General features: G+C 53.0%; 1 protein-coding gene across 1 annotated transcript in view; it reads left to right on the forward strand.

Annotated features, from left to right (window-relative positions):
* The first annotated feature begins 5,775 nt into the window (after positions 1 to 5,775).
* Positions 5,776 to 25,108, forward strand: part of LOC122906778 (heparan sulfate glucosamine 3-O-sulfotransferase 3B1) — a 38,831-nt gene continuing 19,498 nt past the window's right edge. The window contains exon 1 of the mRNA XM_044249139.1: positions 5,776 to 6,483. Coding sequence (XP_044105074.1) covers positions 5,930 to 6,483 — 554 coding nt within the window. The 5' untranslated portion in view covers positions 5,776 to 5,929. The remainder of the gene's footprint in view (positions 6,484 to 25,108) is intronic.

The raw sequence follows: 25,108 nt of genomic DNA on the forward strand, positions 1-25,108 counted from the left end.
ATGTATATATAATACATATAATATGTATATATATATATATATGTTATTTATTTATTTATTTGAGAGAGAGCGCAGAGGGAGAGGGAAAAGCAGACTCCCTGCTGAGCAGGGAGCCCAAGGCGGGGCTTGATCCCAGGACCCTGAGATCATGACCTGAGCCAAAGGCAACCGCCTAACCAACTGAGCCATGCAGGCGCTTTCTGATGCTGATGTGAACCATAGCATAGAAAGAGAGGGACACAGGTTGTGTTGCATGGGTTGTGTATAGGATGTTTTTGAAGGAGTGCTCTTGGGATCGATACCTGTGGAAGGAAGGTGCGATGTCCTTTGCCAACCCCATAGGATTGCCCTCTGGAGCTATCTGGATTGGCTGGGAAGACCAAGTCTCTACCCCTGGATGGGGGATCCCCTGGGAAGAGGTGGGATGGGTCGTTCGGCTAGGGGCTCTCTACTGCAGTTGTCTGCAGGCCCAGAGGGGCCAGAGACACACCAGCAGGTGGGGTAGTGGATCCCTCACTCACAGGGGCTGTGGGGTCCCAACGGTTTCCACTACAAGAGAGGCTGATGCCTTGGGCAAGAGGATGGGAAAGAGACATCCTTGAGGAAGGAATGGCTGAGATCCAGAGCAACAGTGGGGTCACTCTGTGCTGGGTTTGCTTGCAGCTTCCTTCATTGTGACAAGAGGGAAGAAGAGGGTTGGGGTGGGTGTTAGTGCAGAGGTTTGGTGGAGAGAAGGTGTAGACAGTCCCCTACTAGCATCAGTGTTCTCAAAGAAGGTTAGAGAAATGCTGTCTCTTGGCAAAGTGGGCCTCCTGGAGACACTTAGGAGAGTTGCAGATGTCTTTGATGTGACGGCAGAGGGCAAATTCACCTCCACGGGAAGATTTCCTCCAGCAACTCAGGAGCTCAGGCCAGAAAGGTTGAAGGCAGGATTGGCCTTGGAGGATTTCCACTGCTAGGAGAGTACAGTGGAGGAAGAGAGGGACCAAAGGTGTTTGCAGGAGAAGAGCACAAAGGCAGACAGTGGAACTGGGGCTCAGAAGGGTTGTGTAACTTTCTCAAAGTCACACAGCCAGTAAATGGTTGGGAAGCAGATTAGGGAAAGTAATGCACCTCTGATGTATGGTATTCAGGGACCTGGCAGGAAAGATGACACACCCCAGGTGGGTAATTTGAGGGGAGTGTAATAATTTGAGGAAGAGAGAACACGCAGGAAGAGCACTGTGCCTGGGCCCCCTAGTAGGGGACGGGAACAGCCATGCCAGGACCCGGCGACAGCATGGCTGCGTGGAGAGGGCCTCCCTGTCACGTCCAGGGAGGGAAGCAGCCAGCCTCTGATGGCCCAGCCAAGAGGGAGCGCGGGCATGAGGACCCCTGCCTCAGTTTCCCCACCATTCCCTGCCCCAGTGTTCCCTCGAGGACAAGGAAACCTCCAGGCTCGGAGCAAGGTGCGTTGAGGAATCAGCGCACAACCTCGACTTCTCCGGACACGGGTCACCGAACCAGTCAGGGCATCCAACTTCTTTTCGCTGTAGGATAAGAGCAATCACCGTCTGTGATTTGCACAGAGCTCTTCCTGCAGCCGGCGCTTTACGTCATTGACCCGCCACATATCAATCACCCCAGCATCCTCGGGTGGGTCCCACCGAGTCTGGGCCAATACGCGCTCCAGTAGGCACAGTGGGAACGCAGCGCTGGGAAGTGCTTCCTACCTCTGGAGAAGCCCTCCAGCCACTCTTACTGGAAATTTCGAACCCCTCCTCCGCCTGGCCAAGCAGCTGCCACGCGGCTGGGCAAGTGCCCGCCTCTGGCAAATAGCTCCCCGCGCGCAGATCGGCGCCCTCCACTCCCGGAGGAGATGGGGGTGCCGCTGCCGCCTAGACACCCGGAGACCTGGGAGGCCACGGAAGCCCCGGGGGGCACCCGGAGGCGCCGCAGCAGCCCAAGCGGAGGGGAAAGTCTCCTCCCCCGAGGGCAGGGGTGACCCGCCGGCCGCAGCAGCCCGCGATCTTCTCCTCCCCGTACTCGGCGGCTGTCAGAGCGCCCCCTGGCGGGCGGGCATCGGAGGCGCGGCCGCGACCGGGCGGAGGAGGAGGAAGCCGGGGTCTTGCAGCTGCAAACCCCCGGGAGGCCACCTCGCTGCGGTGCGGGGGTGAGATGGCGGGGGCGCCGAGGAGGGGGAGGAAGGTCCAAGTTCCGGTGCCGGCCCCGCAGGGAGCAGAGGTGGGGCACGGATCCGGGAGGCTGTGGGTCACGAGGACAAGTTGGCAGGGGGGCTCGAGCAGCTGCGGAGGCCTCCCTTCCCGAGGCCAGGAGCAGAGAACCTTCAGGCGGAAGGTACCTCGGCGATCTGTTGGATCAAGTCCCCTCTTACAGGCGGGGAATTTTAGGGCCCGGGAATGACCCTCCTGGGTCACCTGGCGGGCCGTTGGCAGCAGGACCTTGGGAAAGAGGACAAGGGACTGCCCCCCAACCCCCCCGTCCTTCTACGGCGGGGTTAGAACCCTCAGAGGCCCCAGGTGAGCCCCCCCCCCCCAATTAGGCAATCCCAAAGAAACCAACCAAAATAAAATAAAACATGAACCTTACTAGGGTGCACAAATTGAAGTTGTTCCTTTCCAGGTTTTCCGAAGGCAAATATTTGCATAATTTGACCAAGGGTAAACCTTTCTCCAGTTGTGAGCGGCGGCCTTTGCTGCTGGCCTGGATCGGGCGTGGAGGACCCCCAGCACTGCTGAACAGTATTTAAGGACAGGAGCTCAAACTGGGTTCACGGTCAGCTTTGCCACCAACTCTGAGCAAGGGTGAGACTCGGGTTCCGCATCTGCAGAATGGGAGCATGGAAAAGCTAGTGTTGACCCAGGGCAGAGCCTCTGGCGGCAGCCAGGCGTGGGGGTTTGGGGGCGCATTCCGAGCCCATTGGACCAACCAGCCAAGTGGACGAAAGGGTCAAAGCGGCGGGTCACAGCCCAAGCGCTGCTCAAGCCGCGGATGACCCGCCGACCTCAGGCTGCTGTGGGCACCGAGAATTCCCGCTTTGTTCTGGTGGGGATTGAATGCGCGCCGGGTGGACGCGGGCGGCCACTTGGCTCTGGGGTGCTCAGCTCTGCGGAACACTCCGGGCAATTTCCGATGCCCACGTTTTTGCTTCCACTCCCTCCTTTCACCGCCGGAAAAGAGCCCTAAATATATCCGGCGGCTTGGATTTGTAATCCTTTACTTTTCTTTTACACTGGGCTTCTCTAGCCCACAGGGCAGAGACCATTTTTATTAGGAGTATCAAAATCCTTAAAAACACACACACACACACACACACACACACATACACACACACAAAACTATGATTCCCACCCAACCAGGCCTGAAGTTTGCCACACCGGGGAGCTACAACCCGGCCAAACACAAATCATAAACCCCTATTACCCCCTCCCCTAAATTTTCAAAAATCTTCATAGCCCCCTCAACAATAGGAACTCATTAAAGACACACCCTTTGGAGACACTATTTCCTTCTTTCATTTCCAAAATAAAGGGTCGGGCTAGTGCTAAGAAACGCATTCTCGTGTTTTCGAAGTTTAAATAAGTTAATAATTAACTAATGAAATGTAAAATTGCGGGCGAATAAGTCACTTCTGCGTAACGAATACAACATCCCAGCGGCAGGGGTGAAGAAAAGCTGTAAAGAAATCCCCCCTGCGAACAGAAAAGACGCAGGAGAACCCTCTACCTAGATTATTGCCCCCTCAGCAGTTTTGTAGGAAAATGTCCTGGGCGCAAAGTAGTTGCAAAGGGGTGGCGCGGGGCATAGCCGGGGCGCGTCGGCCCCACGGTGGCCTCTGGGTTGTCTGAACCCTCTCGGGTCATCGCCGTCTCCCATTGGCACTTTTTCGAAGCAGAGGTGCGCGCTATAAGGGCAGGCTGGCTTTTTCAGTGTGCTCCAGAGGGGAATTGGCCTTGGGGTAGGGTTGCGGGGACTCGGGACACTTGGGGACATTTACTGAGAAGCGAAGGCTAATCTCGGACAGCGGGCAGGAGGGTAAGGGCTCAGGTCGGTTCGTGCACGGTTGCGCGGACAGGGAAATGCAGCGTGGGCGGCGGCTCTCGGTGAGTCACCCCAGGGGGCGACACTAAGCCCCGGGGGCCCCGCTGGGGTCGGAATCGGAAGGAACATTCTGTCCCGGAAAGGCGCGAAGCCGGGCGTTGGAGGCCCCCTGGCCCCGCCGGAGCGGGGTTGCGGGCGCTGAAAACTTTCTGAGCGCTCCCGGAATGAACTTGAGCATCCCGAGCTTCTGAACCGCGAAGGCCGGGGCAACAGTGCGGCGGCAAGAGGCACCCCTCGCCGGCGCTTCCGCCGGGAGGGTTTACAGCTCGGCTCCCCCGCCACGAAGGTCCCTTTGCAGAAACCTGGGGAGAGCAACTAACACTGGAATTTTGACTTAAGTAAGTGCAAGTCAGCGATCAGTCTGCTGCAAGTTGACTTTGACTTTAAAAGAAAAATCGGTGGGAAACACCTGATCATTAGTGTAACAGGTCAGCAAACCGAACTGGCTCCTGGATGAAGGCGAATGCAGTGTTGGCTTTAATATGTATTCAGGGAAAGGGGAGGCGAGAACATTGTCTTAAGCCTGACGTCCCCGACAGAACTTGCTACACGTGACTTTCACACTCCCTTTCCACCACGAAGCTTCCTACCAGACTGTCTCTCACTTAATTTCTTCCTTCCCTCCTCCGACCTTTCCCGGTGGTTTGGGAAGGTAGGGAAGATTTTTCCCCAGGACAGTTTACGCCGGTCTCGGTTAACCCGCAGCCCGAAAGAGATCAACCCCTGACAAAGAAGAAGAAAGAAAAACTTAAAAAAAAAAAAAAAAAGTTGACAGCCATTTATAGACTTCCACTTAAACTTCCTAAACCGGTGCCTGTCCCGGAAGCCCCCGCCCCCTCCGAGTCCCTGGCGTGGGATGGTCGAGTCTGGGGGCTGCAGGCGTCTCTGGCCTTGACTCTCGCTCTTCCAACCCCCTTCCTTCCCAGTGCACAACACACACATACACACACACATCACAAGCCCTCCAGCGAAACATCTGGATCTGGGCTCGAGTCCCCGACACAAGGGCAACTACACGCCAAGACTGGCTCCTGGGGAGCGAGCGCAGAAAGGCGCGCGGGAGCGCGAGCGCACCACAGTACCACCCCGCGGGATCAGAGCTCTCCCGGCACTCTGTCAATCCAGCATCCTTCCGACCATCTGCTCCTGTCACCAGCCCCTGGCTCCGCCCCCACCGAGTCCGCCCCGTAGCCCGCAGCCAATAACAACCTCCGACCTCTCTCCACCGCTCCAAACCCTTTCCACACCCCCACGTTCCGGGAGCCGGTTGGCTGCTGCACGCTCAGCGGAGCGCCCGTAGTCGCAGGGCGTTCCGGGTTTCTGATAGGCGGAGCGGCCCGTCACTCTGGAGGGCCGGGCCCGCCCACCCCACCTCGGTCTCTGGCTCTCTTCCTGCGCAGTTCTTCGCAGCCTCCGCGGGGAAGTGCCGGGGCTGCTCACTGGGCTCAGTGGGCAGGCCGGCGAGAAGGCAGTCCCGGCGAGCGGGCGCGCAGTGTACGGTCCGGAGTGAGCAGGGAGTGGGGGTGCGGCGTTCTCTTGCTAGAGCAGGAGCAGCCCCTCCGCCAGCAGTTGCCGCCACCCCGACTTTCGTTCCAGTTGAGGCTCCTCCCGGGCAACATGTCAAAAGCCGCCACCGCTACAGCTGCCGCCGCCACCTGGGGAAGAGTAGCTGCGGCGGCGGCGGCGGCGGCGGCAGCGGGCGCGCGGGGGCAATAAACCGAACCCCGCGGGCGTCCTGCGGGCCAGGGAACCCTCTCCGCGCTCACAGCTCCGGCGGGCCCCGCGCCATGTGCTGAGCCATGTCTCTTGCCGCGCCCCCGGGCTGCGCATGGGGCAGCGCCTGAGCGGCGGCCGATCCTGCCTCGATGTCCCCGGCCGGCTCCTGCCGCAGCCGCCGCCGTCCCCGCCACCGGTGAGGAGGAAGCTCGCGCTGCTCTTCGCCATGCTCTGCATCTGGCTCTACATGTTTCTGTACTCGTGCGCCGGCTCCTGCGCCGCCGCGCCGGGGCTGCTGCTGCTGGGCTCGGGGTCCCGCGCCGCCCACGCCCCGCCAGCCCTGGCCCCAGGTCCCGATGGGACTGCCCCCAGGCTGCCGTTCCAGGCGGCGCCGGCCACCCCGCCGGCCGCGGGCAAGGAGCCGGCCGAGGGCGCCGCGAGCCAGGAGGAGCAGAGTCCCGAGACGCCAGACTCCCCCAGCTCCATCTCCAGCTTCTTTAGTGGATCCGGGAGCAAGCAGCTGCCGCAGGCCATCATCATCGGCGTGAAGAAGGGCGGCACGCGGGCGCTGCTCGAGTTCCTGCGCGTGCACCCCGATGTGCGCGCCGTGGGCGCCGAGCCCCACTTCTTCGACCGCAGCTACGACAAGGGCCTCGCCTGGTACCGGTGAGTTTCTCTACCGCGGCCGGGGCTAAGGGACGGGGCGGCAGAAGAGGGAAACGTGGCATGTGCCGGGGAAGTGACAGGGGTACAGCCGCCAACCACCGGGCGCGGGGAGGGGCAGACAAGAATAACGCACCGCGCCCGGAATCCCGCCCCAGCGTGGTACGGGGTGAGCGCGGCTCCGCTCTCTCCACAACTTCTCGAGGAGCTCTGGCGGCCCAGTGACCCACGGTGCCCTTAGAATTAGTCAAAGAAGGGGGTTAGCCACTGGGATGGCGCTCAGGGAAGCGCGCAGTTCTCTCACTGTGGCCGTTTCGCAAACGAATCGATCCAGTGTGGCTCGTATTTAGTGTTTGCTCTCGGAGCCCCGGTACGTTCTGCGCCCAGTCGGTCACGGTCTCCACCCTAAACCAACTTCTGCAGCAGCTTCTGTTCCCCAGATGGGGATGGGGGTGGGAGAGACGGCGTCTGTAAACTTTTTTCCTACAGCCCTCCTCCTTGCTGGAACCCGAAGAGGGTCAGACCCGCCTGGCTGGCGGGCAGCTTGGGCTCGGGAGGGTGAGCTGGGCGGGTGGCCCTGCGCCGCCGCCTCCTGGCCCACCGGCGGACGGATTGACGGGCGGGCGGCGCGGAGCGTGGAGCGGTGCTGGTCCCTGTCGGGCAAAGGCGCGCACTGCAGCCGGCGGGAGCGGCGCGCAGCTTTGAAGGCTCCTGGGCGCCTCGGGCTCAGCTCGCTGGTTTCCTCCTCCTGGGCCTGGGTGCCGGGAGAGCGCGGGTAGGGACCCGTGTCCGCGGGCCCTGTACACGTCGGGGCCCCAGGAATGTAAGGGGCTCATTGGTTGGGAAATGTGCTTTGCTCCGGGATCGGGACTTCCGGGAGCTCGGTTTTCGGGTGGGGTTCCAAAAGGACCACGGCCCTCAGGGTCATTCATAATCACGACCTCTGCCCAACGCTTTCCAAAGCTACCGACCTTTGGGGTGGGCTTCTGGGTTAAACGAGCTTCCGGTGGGGCCCGGATGGGCAAGGGGGTCCACACTCCGGCCTTCGGAAACTTGGTCGCCTCCCAGGGGCCCCGGCCAACGGCCCTCACCCGTTCTCTCTGGCCATCAAACCCAACCCTCCCAAGTAGGACTCCCATCAAGTCCCCCCGCAGGCACCTTCCAGGCCCGAGCTGCTCGGGACTTAGGGAAACAAAAGAGAAAAGTCGAACCGAACCCCATTCCCTGCTCCCATCCCCCTTTCTAGGCCCCAGGAGAGGTAAAAGGGGGCTGACCCAGCGGATTAAAATCGTTTTCTTCCCAGCCTCGCCCTCTCCCTGCCTTTTGTTCTTAATGTTTTTATTATTGTCAGGAGTTGCTTATGTCTCGAGGTTTAGCCAGCCGTGACAGTCAGGCTACCCACCGTTCCCGGGCCGTGGACACTGGCTGTTTAAGAATGGGGGCTCGGGAGTCCCCGACGTCTGGATTTGCGTCCCGGCTCTGGCGGCTTGCTGGTGGCGCGGAGCCTCAGTGCTCCTGTCCGTGCAGTGGGGATCCTGTGGTTCCCTCCCGGCGGGGAGGAGTGCGCCAGTGCGCTCGGGTGCCTGGCTGGCACGTGGGGGCCTCTCCGATTGTTACGGGGGCCACGGAGGGCATTGTTACTATTTCTTCTCCCACCTCTTCCACAGGGATGTGGGTCCTGGGGTCCGGGGTTGCAGGCTATAAGGCGCGCCCTTCCAGGGGGAATCCACCAGGGGCCAAAGGTAGCCTGGGCTGTTCGTAGATGAGAAAACTTGGGGCCGGGTTGGGAGGAACTGGCAGGGGAGAGCGCTGGATCCGTCAAGTCTGGCGGTCGTAGAAGCACCTGGGGCAGGCTATGGAAATCCCCACAGGAAGATTCACGACGGCTCTTAGGCGGCCGCGCTCCACCTGCTATGTTCCTGTTGATTGACTCAAAACTGCTGAAGAAAGAAAGAAGCCGCCCTGAAAAGCCTCGCCGCGCGCCTGCAGCGGGGAGCGCAGCCGGGAGTTTCGGGCGGGACCCGGCGCCCGCGGGCCGCCCTACGAGCGGCTGCGCCCGGCGGCTGCACTTCGGGGAGGCGGGAGGCTCGTGGTATTCCCTGGGCATCCCCACCCCCACCACCCAGGCGGGGAGAGGCCGTACCGAAGGGGCGAGGAGGCCTAGGGCCGGCGGTGCTCACCCCGCGGACCGGGTGACGGGCGGGGCAAACCGGACACCCAGCAGCTCGCCCCACGCGCCGCGATACCGGGCTACTCCAACGGCGCCCGGCGGGACCACAGGCTTAGCGGATGTTTTTCAGGGAGAGGGAAAAATGTCTTCCAAAATGCCATCTGCGTACTTAATTTTTTAATTGATTTAGAATATTCTGGATGTCTGGGCCAACGTGTGGACTCAATTATTTTGAAGGCAGCCGTTTTAACTTTGAGCAGACCCCACCGGGAAAGGATACGCCTGTCCCAGAACGCTTTTCCGAAAATCCTGTGCCCTGGAGAGCAGAGCTCGCCCTGGCTGGAGCTCTCTGGGCTCAGCCCAAGCCCTGCTGCTCGCTGGGAGGTGTGCGCTCCGTTGTAGCTCCCGCTGCGTCCGCACAGTCAGGCCGCAGACTGGAGCAGAGTATAAATAATAATTAACCCGCGAGCGTTGCAGTTCGGAAACGTGGTTAAAACAAGTCCTCAGAACCAGAGCAGAGGAGAGAGGGGAGACATTTTGGAGGCGTTTAGACATTCTGGAGGCATTAAGAAACTACGGGTACGGATGGCTGAATCCGATAGGCAGGCTGACAGTCTGCAGGAGAAAAGGGCTTGGCTGTGTCTGAGCAAGTCGTTAAGGGGTTTAATCCGTGGGTACACGGTCCTGCTAAGTGGTCTCACCCGTAAATCCAGGGCCTGGTTATATTTGCATCAAGTCTTAGAGCTCTTAGCTCTTTCCACTTGGCATCAGGAGACACAATCGGCCGGAACAGAGAGGGGATGGGGTGGGATCAGAGCCTGCCGGGGTGGAGACAGGGAGCTGACCTTGCCACCCGCGAGGAATCACACGCTTTTCCGCTGCCTTACCTGCTACAAAAATCGGACGTGCCAATAGGTGTGGTTCATCTGCCCCGGACCCGACTTTGTTTTAGTCTGGGATTAAGACGCGCGTGGGTTTTGTTTTTTGTTGTTATTGTTGTTTGCTTTTTTCCCAGTTCATTATCCGGCTTGCTTTTTCTTTCTCTGATCAGGCCTCCCAAACTTAACAGGTGTTTAAAGGACCTCATGGAGTAGCCCTTCCCTTCTGTGTCATGGTTGTGAAGGTGTTGGATAAACAGGGAGCACTGGTTCAGGAGACCCTCACATAGGCCAAGCCTGGAGAAAGCACCCACCCCCTACATTTAGGCTCTGAATATGGGTTTAACCCTTGAATTTAAAATGAAATATGTACTTTCTTTAATCGGTTTCTCTTCTTGATTTGGCTTAAGTGTGGTAGATTTTCATGAATTTTAATGACACCAGTTTGGGAATTAAGTTAGCTAAATATTGTGTGATTTTTTTTTTTTTTTTTAAATAAAGAAATGTGCCTTAGGACAGTGGCAGAACTCCTTCCCCCACCTTGACTCTTCTTTTCATTTTTGGCTGTACAAAATAAGCTGACACTTCAATGCTGTGGCCACATTAAAAAAAAAAGGGTAGTGTGTGGGTGGTTTAATGATGTTGATAGCTAACACTTACTGAATGTTTTCCCTATGTGCCAGGCACTGTTTCAAGTTTTACAGGATTAGCAAATTTAATCCTCATTACAGTCCTGTGAAGTAGGTACTTTTACAGGCAAAGAAACACAGGCACAGAGAGGTTATGCAACTGGCCCAAGGACTCACAGCCTGAAAGTGACAAGGCTGATTTATAGTTACCCAGGTCGTCCTGGTCCAGAGGTCATGCTGTGCTGTGCTGTCTCGCTTAAAGTGACCCAAGCACGATGTTGGTCACATCTGAGGAGTTGAAAATGGGGTTTGGTTTGAAAGAGTTAGCATTTTCTGTTTGTACCTCCCGTCACCTTGGTCTGGATTGCTCATTTTGTCAATTTTAAGAGTATCCGGTCCAGAAGAGGCCAGCTGCTCCATCCAAAGGTGACTGATAACTAGAGTAAGGGTAATGACATCACTACAGAAGTTTAATGTCTCTGCTGCATAGGACAGTTGGATTCAATGGCGTCATTAAAATGACAAAAATATCACTCAAATATAAAGGCAGAGAAAACACAGGGAGTGTCCCTACTCAGAGCCGATTTATTCTTTTCCATTTGCCTTTTTTAAGGCTGGGGAGGTATGTGGAGAGGACATAGAGTTAACTAAGATGTTACAGAACTTCTTGGAATGAATTTATTCATTTAAAAAAAAAATACAGTGCCCCAAATCAACACTGAAAATGTGTACTCATTAACCAGAAGATAGTTGTAACTAACACTTGGAGCAGATTTCTTTAGAAGTAGAATCTAAAGTAATAGAGAGATTGAAGAAATCTCTCTTGAAAGCCAATAGCTGGAAGTAGTAACTTTTCCTGCATTTTCAGTTTAACAAATGCTGAGAAAACTAATGTCTCCCGTGTTTTCCCTCTGCTGGTTCTGAAAACCTGGTGGCAAGGACTGCTTCTGTCTTCACCGAGGGAAATTTAAGATCCGATCTGATTGGAGATAATCCTTTTTTGAAGTAATTTGCACTTTCTCAGTCCTGGAGTTTAAACCAAATAGGCAACTCACTTCAGTCTGTTGGGTGAAGATCAAAAAATCTGCATTTATATGCAACAATTTGAAATACAAACCATCATGTTACAAAGCTGTCAAGATTTATTAGCAAGACAGTGTAGCATGTGTTGAACTCTGGTTTTAATTAGGCACCTAAATTAGACCATAAAATGGTTGATTAATCTTTTACAAGTTGAGGGGAAAATATAACATAAATTAACCTAATCATAAGCGTTTTCCCAGATGTTCTAAGTTAATAAAATAGTCAATATCTAATAGCAACCTATTTGTTTTAGATAAATAAAATGCTTAAATATATGAAATAAATTACCCTTAGCTTTCAAGTGATACAGCATTAATGAACAGGTCTCTAAAAAAATTAGCCCATGTCTTTAAAAATGTTTGTCGACCCAAGATACTAGGAATTAGGAATTAAATGTTGACTAAACTAGATTTTGCCTTTTTAAAGGAGCCATGAATTTAATTTAATATAGACTAATAATTATAAAGACATTATTCCAGCTAAAGTTGTACTGTTTGCGGCTTTTTAAAGATCTCTGTCACAGCCATTTCTCTAGTTTGTTTTGTTTTCGTTTGAAGAAAAGCTTTTTGAGATCTAGAAAAATCAGTATGTCACAAAACTTCATTCCAAGTACATATGCTGGTTTACCTTTTTGTTAAAACATGTTGTGTAGGCTCTAAGGTTTTCTGATTGCAGAAATCGACCCTTTTAATCACTTACATTATTTAGAATTAAAAGCGTACCAGGGATTTAAAAACAACAACAACACAACCCCACCAGCCAGCTAGTGTTATAAATCAGGGTACTGGCGTTTATTTTGAGCTCAGAACTGAAATACGTGACCAAGATTGCTTGCTGACTGCTCTCTCTGTCAGAGGAGTTTCTCAATACTTTATGTCCTCACTCTATGAACATGGAAATTAAGTTGATTGACAGAAACACAAAATGTCTACTCCAAAGGCAGAACATAATGAGCATTTCTTTTGCTGTGAATAGAGTTAGTTTCCAAATAGGGCTCTACCTCTCTCATTTAACAGTGGGTGATTTCAGACACTAAGGGAAAGTTCAGTCCTAGGCTGTTGGGATAGTCAGGAATCCCAGCAAAATGAATTTCCCAAGTATGTGGCATATTTTCAAGGGTAATGAATACAATATGCTGCCTACCTCAAATGAAAACATTTACCATGACCGAAAAGAAATGAGATACTGATATCTTTGAAAGCTACTTGTAAGTAGAGCATGAAGCTTTTTCTAATACTTAAAACATTACCTTGTTAGAAATCCCCTATTGCTCTCAAACTACCAAACTAAAACTAACACCAAATAAAACTTACGTTAGCATAGATCGGTATTTTTTCTCCCCTGAATTTAGACTTGGGAGCAAGGACCAGGCTGGTTACATGATGATAAATAATTTTCATTGCGGCCAAGAGGCATGTGTGAAGATACTGCTAATGCCAATAAAATCCCCCATTAATTTTCTTTTCACATAGGTAGGTTATTAATTTCCTTCATATCTGTATCTTAAATTCCTTAAATAAGTTTTTTTGTGACTTGAAACATACTAAAAATAGCGTAAGTTATTGAGTCATACAAAAAATTTTACCTCATTGCATCATGGGTGAAACGTGTCAATAGCAACGCTGTGGTCCACAGACTTTGCTCGCCTCCCAAAAAGAGCTGCTTTTAAAAACTGGGACTGTGGATCTGGTTAGCGAGGGACTACCAGAGAGGAATTTGCTTTCCACTCCCATTGGTAAAAGTACGTATATAACCAAAAAAAAAAAAAAAAGCATGTATGTACATACATATGTTCACTGTGACTTTAGGTTGATACATTTGTTCTGGAACAGATACGCTCTCGGGATAAAATACTTCTCTTCTAAATATAGCAAATATGTTAAAAGAAGACTCTGCTTTAACTTCCAGTCGGTTGTATTTCAGCCCACGCTAGGCTGTTTCTGCCAAGGGATCAGTGCTTTTGAACACTTTGGACTAGAGTGTGAATGATTCCGTGTGCGTTCATCAAGCAACTGGGGGGCTTAGGATTCAGAATCCACCCCCCCCCCGTCTCCCCCAAATCTCTGTCCCACGGCCCTCAGTATGGTTACACTTGCTCAGCAGCCTGTACAATGCTGAAAGATGGTTCTGGGCAGCGTGAAGCTTGGGGCAACAAATGGGAGAATTGGGGGGGGGGGAAGAGGGCAGACAAGTGAGAAGCAGCAGATTTCCAAAAGCAAGCGCTTGACTGAATGGCTGAGGGGCAGGAGGGAAGGGTCTGGTGGTGACAGAAGCGTCCAACATGTCCCCCACAGGCCCCCGGCGCGGCCACGTGTCCGTCCCCTTCGGGGAGCCGGAGGAGCGCTCGCCTGGACCTGGCGCCCCGGAAGGTGGCCGAGCGCGCGGTCAGTGGCCGAGAAAATGGCTCCGCGGCTGGGATCAGTCAGCACCGTCCCTGCGTCGCGTGGGATCACTACATCTGGTCCAGGACCGCTGAGCCCCGGAGACAGATGGCGAGGCTTCCCGGGGCGGGGGCGGGGCCGGCGGCCGAGCGGGGGCTGCCCCTCCGCCCCCGGGTCGCCGCCTGAAGCCACGTGACCGGCCCGAGCGCCGGGCTCCGGCCTCACCTGTTGGCAAGTCCCGCCTGGCTAGTCGGCCTGCGCCCGCAGGGGGCGGTGCAGGGGGCCGGTCCCGCGATGATTGGTCAGAGGGGTTTCCAGGAGACCAATGGCGTAATGCCCGCGCGACGGCCCCGCCCAAAAGGGGCTGGCGGAGCCGGGGCGGGCAGGCTCTCCTCTCAGCCCCGCAACCCTTGGGCGGAGTTAAGCTGCCGCTGCTGCCTGGAGCGGCGCGAGCTGATGGGTTTACTCTCCTCCTCCCTTTCTCTTCTCTGAAACCTGCACAATTGCCCCCTGCTTTCTGCTGAAGTGTGTCTGTTCGAAATGCTTGCCTCCGTCGCATAGAATTTGGGGGCAGGGTCGGCCTCGCCCTCCCTGAGTCTCCCTGGCTGTTGGGGTGCGGGCCGGTATGAATGAGATCTTGGGAGTCCGGCAAGGAAACCCTCTTAACGGGTGTGGAGGGAGGGGGACATGGCTCGCGAGGAGAATCCGTCGAGTCCGTTTTCAGCAAGCTCGTGTTTTCTCTTTCATTCTTCCCCGCCCCTCACCCTTTTCTCTGGGGGGAGGCCCTCAGCTCCTGGGTTCACCGCCTCTGTGACGCCTGCCTGGGATGCCAGTCAGCGGATTCAGTGGACACCCCAAACTAGCTTTAGTTCTAGGAATGGGGCCCGTTAAGTGTCAGGATGGAAGACAAAAAGTAGAAACGGCCTCCGGTGGGGAGGAGAGGAAGGAAAAGGAAACGACAGATCAGATGACTCTCCGACCCCTTTCTGATTCCTGGACTGAGGCCAGGTGGCTCGCCACCCCCACTCCCACCTCCCCCAACACTTTCACCGCCGCTCCCCACGTGCCCGTTGAGTCCTCACACTCCCAGGTTGCCCTCCTTCCAGCAGCACCCCCCACCTCGTCCCCTCAGTCCAGCAGCTGCCCCCTACCCACTGGGGGTTGGAATGGCTCCTCTTGGGCAGACCCGGAGCGCCCTTCTGCTCCCCTCTCCTGCAGGTGGGTACTTAAAAGCCGCCTTTAGTGCAGTGAAAGATGAAATGACAGCCGTTTTACATTGTGCACTGGGATGTCTGTTATGGGTGTGGATGGGACCCCTTTGGGGTGAGGGGTTTGCAAAGGTCCAGGTGATGACCTGTATTAAAAAGGCTAGAAAGTCACATAGGACAGTGCTCTTGGCTGCAGGAAAGCTGGAAGAAATGCAGGATTTGGGTCTTCTGTCCGTTCAATTAATCTCCCTGGGGAGAAGACACACTAAGACAATTAGAGAACAGTCTTGCAGCTCCAGACCACTCCTGGTGCCTTCCCCTAGCTGAAAGGTCTCTCCCTCCCCCTGCTCACTTTCTAAGGTTGGAAGCTAGTCCTGGCTCAGCTCAGCCATTCCTCTGGCCGTGCTGTTCCTGGGGTCCCTGGTGCCCTCCAGGCTGATTGTTACAGAGTCTCCAGACACTTAGCATATGCTTGGCTGCCAGTTAACGCAGATACACAAAGAAGTAAACATCCTGTTCCCAGCCTGAGCTTTTATCAAAGCCCCAAGTGGGTGCGTGGGTGTGTGGGGGAGGGGTGGGCACAGAGAGTACATTTCGGGAGCTGATCACTACTTTGTTACTGACTTGAAACACTCAAACGGAGCAAGTGAAGGGTGACCATTTTAAGTCTTTTTCTGCAGTCAGTGAATAATAAATATGCTCTTACAAATCATGCTGACCTGTTTTCTTCACTCACCTAACAAGGATTTACTGAGCACTTACTTTAAAGAAGAATACAGAGACTTTATATTTTAAAAAGTTTTAGGATCACAGCAAAATGGAGCAGAAAGAGAGTTCCAGTTGGCCATGTCCTCTCACATGCCCAGTCTCCCCCACGGCCACCAGAACGGTCAATTTGTTACCCCTGATGGACCCACGTGACCCGGCATCCACCTTCAACGTCTGTAGCTTACACAGGGACTTACACAGTTTGCAACATTGCTTTTGATGTTGCCCGTTTTGAGTTTTGACAAAGGTATAACGACCTGCATCTGTCTTTGTAATGTCCTATGGAATAATGCCACTGCCCTAAAAAATACCCTGCTTGAGCCCTTTTTTTAAAAAATCAGGTGCTATGCTGGGCAGCAGCTGAAGTACTCAGGAAGTACAAGAGACACAAACTTGGCCTTCAGAGGCTTGTGTTAGTCCGTGAACTTAAAAAAAAAAAAAAAATCTACAGGCTCAAAGACTTTGCAGAGCAATTGAAGCACCAATTTGAAAAAAAAAAAAAAATCTCAAGTCCAATTCTAAAAACCCTTTGAAGGAAGGAAGATATCACAGGAAGCCTGTGATAAAATAGTGCAAATTAAGAAATGTGATTTTGTATTTTATGTTCCAGGAGCTCTCTGAAGAGAGCTAAGGAGATAAGGAAAGGGAATGTCAGTTACTATGCGATGCAATAGGAAAAAAAAAAAAGAAGCTCAGCCTTCGTGAGTGAGAGCCTGTTGTGTGCTTGGAGTGATGCTTCCTGTGTGATTTCCCCCACATTGTGGAGGAGGAAAGGGAAGCTTTCAGAGATTGCCTAAGGTCATACAGCTGGATCTGTAGGTGGCTCAGCCCCTTGAACCCACAGCTCCCAGGGGCCCTGCAAACGCCACATCTTGGAGCTCCCATGCAAGGCTGAAATCCGACCTGGTGTTCCTTCTGGACCAGGGCAAGCCGTCTCTTTTACTATTTCTTCCCCCTGCCCCAAGCCTCAGACTTCTTCACATAAAGCTGTGCCCAGGGTTATGTTTTCCTTCTCTCTCTGTCCCCATGCCTACTTTTCCTTCTGCCCACAGCCACTGCTCAGCCTCGTCTCAGCTGGAAGGACATCTGTGTTGATGGGTGACACTCTGTAGGTTTATCACGGGTATACCCAGCATCCCTTTTCATCCCCTTCCCAGCCCCCCCCCAGCCCACAGCTCGGACTCCAGAGGTGAGATCTGTGTGTTAGATGATGCTTTTTGGACCCCAGCCTCCATCCGTTTCTTCATTTACCAACCTGTTCTCCTTCACCTGTTCCTCAAAGCTGCCCACAGCCCCCCACCCACCACGCTGCCCCCATTCTGTCCCCAAAACTCTCCCTCCTTCTGGACTTTTGCTTCTCCTCTGCATTCTCTGACACCCTAACCGTCATTGTCCCGGTCAGTGGAGACATCCTGCTTTGTCTTGTCTCCAGCAGCCATGCAGGAGAAGGTCTCCCCATAGAGCAGACTTGGCCCACGCTGAGTTTATGCCCTTGTCCAAGCACTTGGCTCCTACCCTGCAGCTTGTTAGCTGTTGGGGTCACCTCCGCTTACCTATGCCAAGACCCACTGTGCCCACGGGAACTCTGGACGGCATCTTCCTTCAAGCACCTATTCACAGAACTCCTTCCACACAGGTGGAAACTCCAGAGAGATCGTGGCACCTGTAGGATTACCCCTTGCTTCATTCAGTATTCCTTCTCAACCTGGCCTGATTTTGTACTTCAAGACTTCCCTCCAGCACTTGTGAGAACTGGTGCGTTCTTTCTTTCATGCATTCTTTGAAGAAGATCCCAGGCACCATATTATTTTTTCTATAAATCTGGCTTTTTTCATCGCTGTTGTTCAGATTCTGATTTCACGTACCCATAAGAAAGTGTAGGAAGCAGAAGCGTGCGGCCTGAGGTATGCTCGTAAAGTAAAAAAAACCCTGTAAATTTATTGCCGATATTGATGGATTCAGAAGTTTCACAAACAAATCCAGATTTTCTGCTTTTAGGATCTGACGGTCCTCATGGTTAACAGCTGCCTTAGAGCTAGAAAGAAGCTGCACCTGCGAATGGGGGCATATTCTCTTCCATTTGACACAGTCCCCACTGCTCCTTATTGTATCCCACTTGGCCAGCTTCACTCATTTGTTACCTGCCTGGTTCTGGGCCATGTCAATGCCAGACAGAGTGGGAGCTGCAGACTGTCCCCTTCCCTGGCTTCTCCCCCTCTTTTTCTGGTATGTATTATTTCAGGATTGAATTTCCTCCATCTAGTTCATCAAGGGCATTCTTGTTAGATTTTGGTGTCAGCTTTTCCCTACTTGACTTGGTTTTCATTGTACCCCGCTATAAAAATTTTGGGAGAAGCTGCATCGTGCTCTACCCACTGGGACCCTTTGAAATCAGCATCATGATCCTAAAGTCCGTTTGAATGACATGCTTCTACTTAAGAAAATGTTTCTGGTTCTTTAACTGTCTTTTCCATGTGCCCTGCCCCCCCCAACCCCCCGTAGTTGGGGTCTCATCCTTTTGCTACCAGACTTTGTGACCCACATGTACAGTGGAGATGAGCCCATTTGTGTTTGCTAACTGGTGTGGGACCATGTCTTCCCAGTCTGTTGTGGTTCCGATGTGTTGTGCTACTTTGTGTGATGAGCACACAGCTCATACCTTGGGCAATAGCCACACTGGTCTGTAGCCCATTGCAAGTTCATGGATCGGATTGTGGGTGTTGCAGCAATGCAAATGACTTACAGTAGCTTTAAATGCTTGCTCTTGGGTTGTACGTTTACCTTGAGGACAGTTTGTAGGCCACTTGCTGACCACACTTGGAGAAGTATTGTCTCGTGTCTTTAGTGAACAGAAAGTTCTAGAAAGATCAATAGGTGATGTGTTGGGAAAATGATTTTGTGTTAGCATATTAAAGGCCCCGAGAAGTCCTGAAGGCAAAAAACCACCACCAACAGCAAAACCTAGGACAGAACAAAAACCTCATTCAGGTTCTCATACCTGGTATTTCCTCTTGAGTACAGAATCCTGTTTTCATTCAATATTGACTGATGACCCGTGGCTCGGTGTTCGTCCTGATGCCACTTTGGGGTACGTTAGTAGAGCAGGGCTCCAGGGTTTCCCAAGTTTTGGAGTTTGCCACCTCTCTGACCCTGTGCTCTTTCTCTCCATCTTTAGCCTTTGCAGCACATAAGCTGCTCCTCATGGCAAGGTAGACTCCCTACTTCTCCCACTTGTGAAGTTATCTCACACCTAATGCATGGGCATCCCCCTAACCCTGCTTTCCCCTGGGGTGATTGGGTGATTGTGCCGAAGAAGTAAAGAGAAAGGGGGCTTGCGGTAAATTGGGGACCCTGGGCAGAAAGGCGCTGAAGCTGAGGCCTGGGGAAGCTGACTTGATCCTGAGGATATCAAGTCGGGTCTTGTTCCTGGCTTCCTTAGAAGGCTTCCCCTGGCTGGTGTTCCCCGAGCAGCCTAATTGCTGGTTCAGAGTTCTTCCAAGAAGCTCCTGTCTGCTTTCAAAGGTAAGCTCTCTGTCTCTGTGGCACTTGATGGTGCTGGAGAAAGGGTGAAGCCTTCCTCCAACCTGCCTGGCTCTGTGCAGTCCTGTTCTAGGTTTATCATCCCACTGAAAGGATCACTGCCCCCACATAGGTCTCCAGCGGATACAACGTTCATTGCTTCAGATCAACATTGGCAGCCTTGAGCTGCAAAAGGAAACCAATCGGTTTTCCCCTTTTTAAAAATCTACCCCCCCCCTTTTTTCTTTTCTTAAACGTGCATTTTCCCTTTTGTTGTCTGGGGCCAAGGGGGAACACTTAGAAGTGTTCTTTAGACACACAGCGCCGGAAACGAAGGAAACTTTCAGATTAGGTGTCTCTGGGAAAGGAGGCAAGTGGAACCTTTTTACAGCGAGACGGGGGGGATTAATTTACCTGTTTGTACAAAACTTAAGTTACAAGGGTATCTGGATTTCCCCTCCAAGCACTCTAAACTTGCCAGAATGATCTTATTATCTTCAGATACACTTAGCATCGACTCCTCGTGTTGGGTGAAATTCTAACACCTGTTTGAATGGCTCCCTCACCTCTGCCCTGAGCTCTTGCTTACAGGGGAGATGCTTGGCAAGGAGCTTTTCACATGGTCTGGAAGCAGACGGTTTCACACCAGAGTGGGGTCCCCTGTTGCATGTACCTGATCAGCTTTTCACGCTTATCTCACTTCCCTTCCTATAAAGTTACGTATCTTTTAACGAGATATTTAATACCCATCTTATTCTCGTTCAGTGGGGCCTTCTGAAAATCAGGCAGTAAAGGCAGAGCAGACTTACTGCTAAGTCACGGCCAGGGTATCTCGACGTGCCTGGCATGGCTTCTGGGATGTCGTGTCTGCCACTCCTTCGTTCGTGATTTGATTTTATGCACCAGACAGATTTTGATCACGGGAAATGGGTTGAGCAGTCTAAAAGCATTTGGGGAAAAGAAGGTGTTAAGCTGTTGTTAGGATTCTTAAAATCTTGGTGAGTTGAGAGAAGGGGACCCGAAGAGAGGCCACCACTGAGCTGGGCTTTGAAGCATGAATAGGAGTTTTCTGACCCATTGTCTCAGAAAGCAATTAAAATTAAAAGCGTTCAGAGCAGAATAGCACTGTGGGAAAGGCCGAGAGAGGAGTGGTAAAGCATTGGTGGAGCAAATGTATTGGGGCCTGGGAGAGGAGGCTGGCTCGGAAGTTGAATGTTCATTGTCCTCTAGCAGGTGGAGAGAGAACCGTGTCTGGTTCCTGGCTGCAGGCTTTCCCAAAGTGATGGGAGTCCCCTCCCATCACCCACTGGGGAGGTTTGGGAGCCATCAGTAGTACCTGGGGGGCTTAGTTAAGTGTCTGCCTGAATTCAGCTCAGGTCATGATCTCAGGGTCCTGCCCTACATTGGGCTCCCTGCTCAGCCGGGAGTCTGCTTCTCTGCACCTCCCCGTACTTTTGCTTTCTTGCACTCTTGTCTCAAATAGATCAATAAAATCTTTAAAAAAAAAAAAAAAAGGTGACTGTAGTTATCCATCAGGAGTGGCTTAAGGATTGCATTTCCCTTGGAGGGCAGAAGAGGAGGCTCAGGAGAGCCCAAGTGGGGCGGGGGCGGGGGCAGGGGCGGGGAGTGCTCCTGGTTAGGGGGCTGCCCGTGTGAGGGCGAGGGGGCCCTGGACCCCAGGCCTTTCCGCTCCTCCCCTTCCTCCCCGTTTCCCTCATGTGCGGTTATTCTTGGCGTTGTGTTTGCCTCCCGGCCCAGCTGGAAACAACCAGGACAGAAGGAACCGCGGCTTTTATGTGCTCGGTAAGAAGGGCATTCGCGCTGGGGAGCACGCGTGCCAGCTTCCCAGGGACTCGGGCTTTTGTTCATTTTGAGGTCTTTGATCAAAAGAGCCACCTCATCTTCCCCAGATGGTGTCTTTCGGGGATGTCAGTTGCGGGGGCGGGGAGGGGCCGCCACATCCCCTACAGGTGTCTGTCATCTGTGCTTGCTCAGTCTCCAGACCTGGCACGGGAGCGCGGGGTGTGCCCCCAGCAGCAGCCAACAGCAGAGGCCCGGCTGCGGGGAAAGGTGTTCCCCCAGCTATTGCACAGTGGGTCAGTGGTGGGTGTAGGTCCTGAACGGGGCCCCCCTCACGATCCACATGTGAGCGCCATAAAGAAGTGCCCTGCCTCTGGGCGCTTGTCAGTTACATCCTGATGGGGATTCAGTGCTGGTTCACATCGATCCTCAAATCCTGTGGCTTCTCTGTGCTCAGTGGAGTGTATCCAGGGGAGCCCATGTTCGCGTATCACAAAGGATCGTGTCCACTGGATACCAGCAACAGACGGGGAATTGGGGAGGATTTCACTTAGTTCTGGGTTTCCGGGTAATGGGAAGGCCCTGCTGGTGTTGCTTTGGTGCCTTATGGCTGCATCGGGTTTATTAATGTCTGGACCATCTTTTTCGCGCCAGACTCCGGGGCTGCCAAGATCCATTCATTTCACAGATACGTTTTGCCTGTGTATCGTGTCCACACTCCCCAATCCTGTCCTCGTGTGGTTTATATTCTACTAGGGAGATGGCGCAGTAAATGAAGAACAAGGAAACTTCACAGCCACTGATAAGAGCCGTGAAGAAAAATCAGAGCAGAACAGAGCATCATCGGACGGCTAGTGGGGAGGAAAGAACTACGTTAGGCAGGAGGCCTTTTTTGAGAGGTGACGTGGAGTAGAGGCCTGAATGAAGAGAAGGGATATCCGAGGGCCCAGGGGATGGGAGCGTGCCCCCAGAGAAGGCATTGTGACCACAGTGAGGAGATCAAAGGAAGTGGGAGGGGAGGACAGAGGAGAAGCTCTTTATGTTCTTAATGTATTCTTAGCGTGAAAGGATGCCAGTGGGGGCTCTGTGAACGGAGGGATCTGACCTACTTTTTTAGAAAAACCCTGACCACTTAGTGGAGACTGGCCATAGAGCGTTGACGGGGGGAAGGCAGGGGTGGAGATGGCCCAGTAGGCCTTGAAATATGCAAAAAGAGAGGGATGGTTAAGGCCGAAAAATATTGCAAGGGAAGACCTGTTCTGGGTTGTGGGAGGGTCTCCCCTGGGAAGGTAGGCTTCCAAAAGGAGGGGACACCCTAATAAGGTTTTGATGGATGAGTAGGAGTTCGTGTGCAGACCCTGTGGGGACAGGGGACTTCTTGGCAAGAGGAATAAAGGAAAAGGCAAGGAGGTCTACCTGAAAAGGTATGGTTGATGCTGGGAAGGAGGAGCAGAGGAGAAATGTAAACAAGGTAGGACAGCAGCAGGGGGAGGTCAAGGTCTTTGGTAAGTGAGCCTTCTTCAGCTCTTGACTTTAAAGTGAAATTAGCACAGTGTATCTATTACACCTATGTTTTCCGGCTGTCTGTGTCTCTCTCAAGTATTTCAGCTAGGAGGGGGGGATTTACAAAATGCCCCTGAGTGTCCTTAACGGGAATTGCTTTTGCTAGTGATCAGGAAAGATGCCACGGGGGTGGGGGGAAGGGAAGCAAGTACGGGAGATCCTCTCAGGATGTGTTCGAGACCCGTGTCCTCTGAGCTGCTTGCTTTTCGCTTGTCTGGATGGAGCCTTTCATTAGGGTAAAGCCTAAAGCCATGTAATTAGAAATTCCACTGCTCAGCTCTTAGGACCTACAACAGAACGGCTCCATGGACGCTCAGCCCCAGCTTTCTTAGAAGCTGAGCAGGGCCAGGCTGCTCGAGTTGCCAAGATGCCAAACCCCGTAATTAAGAGGTGGCTTTGCAGGCACACACCTGTTCTGAATGTGCAATTAGGGCCTGTCGCCCTTCCTACTAGAGCTTGTACCTACCTCTGCACCAACCACTCGCAGGGGCTGCGGGGGTGTCTGTATGGGTTTATGTCTCCTGTGCCCCCTAACTCTCTCCATACCCACAGCCACCTTTCCTTTCTTCCTTTCTCATCCTGTACTCTCTTTTCTGGTTTTTTGTTTGTTTGTTTTTTTGTTTTTCCTGGATGCCAGATTTCTGCTCATTTCCTCCCAAGCCGCCTCTTCTGTAATTTTACCCAGAGCCACCTGGGTTTACTGCGCCTTTATCTGCAAACCAAAGTAAGAAAGTCTTGCGGCTTTTGGTGTTGGTGGTTTTTCCTAGGGTTCAGGAAGGAAATGGCGAAGAAGAAGGGGATGAGCTCGGAGGCCCGGGTAAGAGGAGGATGGTGCTTGGTGGGGAGAGCCTTTGGTGGTGGGGTTTTTCAACCCAGGATCGTTCAGCAGATACTTTGCAATCTGCATTCCTGGTGGGTAGCCAGGGTAATTTAATTTCCAGCTGAGAGGCTACTCCCCATATGATGGTAATCTCAGATAGTTAATGAGCTAGAAGAAGAGGCAGCCTATGGAATTGATTTCTTGGGGGCTCAGCTCAGTGGCTTTGTGGTACTAATTCATCAGCCTGTTTGTTTCTGGACTGGAGAGGCTCATTCACCTTGGCATAGTTTCAGGTATCCTCACTTCTGAAGGATGGCTTCGGCTATGACTTCTGGCTTTCTGGACATTTAGGGCCAGCTTGTTTTTTCCTTTTCACACCTGCTTTATTGAAAGGGGAGAAGGCGATTAGGGAGGAGAACCTCAGGTCAGCCCCTCTGTCTAGGACACCTGTAAAGCCCGCCGAGAAAAATTCTCATTCTTCCTTCCCTCCAGCCCGGGGTGTCCAGCCTTGTGGGCACAAAGCCTGGAGCAGTGGTGTTGTGGAGTATTGGTCCTAGCATTCGGTGCGAGTGCTTTCCTCCTGCAGAACACGGACCCCGCTGGAAAACAAAGGGCTCAAGGGTGCGGTGGGAATGGTGACAGAGGAATTAGGGCCATGCTTGGTGGGAGGCTAATCTGATTATTTTTCTGTGTGTGATCATTTGTTTCAGAAGAGTGAGTGAGAGGTGAACTCAAAGAAAAGCATAAGGCAGGAGTGCAGGGAACCAGCGAGAGGTTTAGCTCCCAGTTTTTAAATTAATCTGTCTACACACACACACGCACACACGCACGCATACAGGTGCGCACGCGCGCCCACACACATTTGTTTAGCGTAGGTTTATTTCATTATAATTTATAGCCCTTACCATTCCAGAAATTAATTTGAAACCAGCCATTCCGGGACTCCTGGGTGATCTAGTTGGTTAAGTGTCCGACTCTTGGCTTTAGCTGAAGTCGTGATCTCAGGGTGGTGAGATGGAGCCCCGAGTTGGGCTCTGCACTCAGCGGGGGATCTGCTTGGCTTTCATTTCTTACCATCAGAAAGGGACGGAAGGGAAGTTGGGAACCTCTTTAGGAAGGGGGTGGTGGTATGAGGTGCGTCAAGGGCTCCGGTGCTGGACGGGGTCATTTGAGCCTGTTGATCTTGGAGGTTCTTAGAAATGTCGAGAGCTGGGATGGATGGGAGATTCAGAGCCGAACATCCTGAAGCCGAAGTCCTTGGTTTGCCATTGTCTGGTGTTTGATTGGGGGCAGCCCTGTTTCGCCGTCCCCAGCCCTCGCCTTGCCCATTTCAAAAATGGAGCCCACGTCCCCTGAGAAGGATGGTGGGGAGCACCACCAAGATCGTGGATGTTGTGCCTTCTCCTGAATAAAGTGCTGGGCGGGTCCCAGAATCGACCTCCTCACGGGCAACGACAAGAACGAACCGTCATCTGATCAAAGGAAGCCCATTTCTTCTTTACCAGGGGCAGAATTCTTTTTCTGTGCCATGAACTCGGGGTCTTCTAGCGATCAGGGTCTTTGTGGCTTTCCAAGGCCACGCGTAGACCCACTATGTCACGTCGATGCTTACTAAGGTAACGGTGCGGTGTCCTATTTGTAGGCAAAACCTGAGGGGGGCGAGGGAAGCTCACGGGGGTTAAGTGTGATGCTGGCGCATTACGTGGATGGAGAATGCGTGTCCCCTGGGCTCTGGGCACTGACCTCCTAACGCACCATCCCAGTCTGATTGGTGGTGAAGTCTGGCTAATGCCTGACACGTGGCTGTTG

The sequence above is a fragment of the Neovison vison genome, chromosome 5 (assembly GCF_020171115.1).
Source record: "Neovison vison isolate M4711 chromosome 5, ASM_NN_V1, whole genome shotgun sequence".
Taxonomy (NCBI): domain Eukaryota; kingdom Metazoa; phylum Chordata; class Mammalia; order Carnivora; family Mustelidae; genus Neogale; species Neogale vison.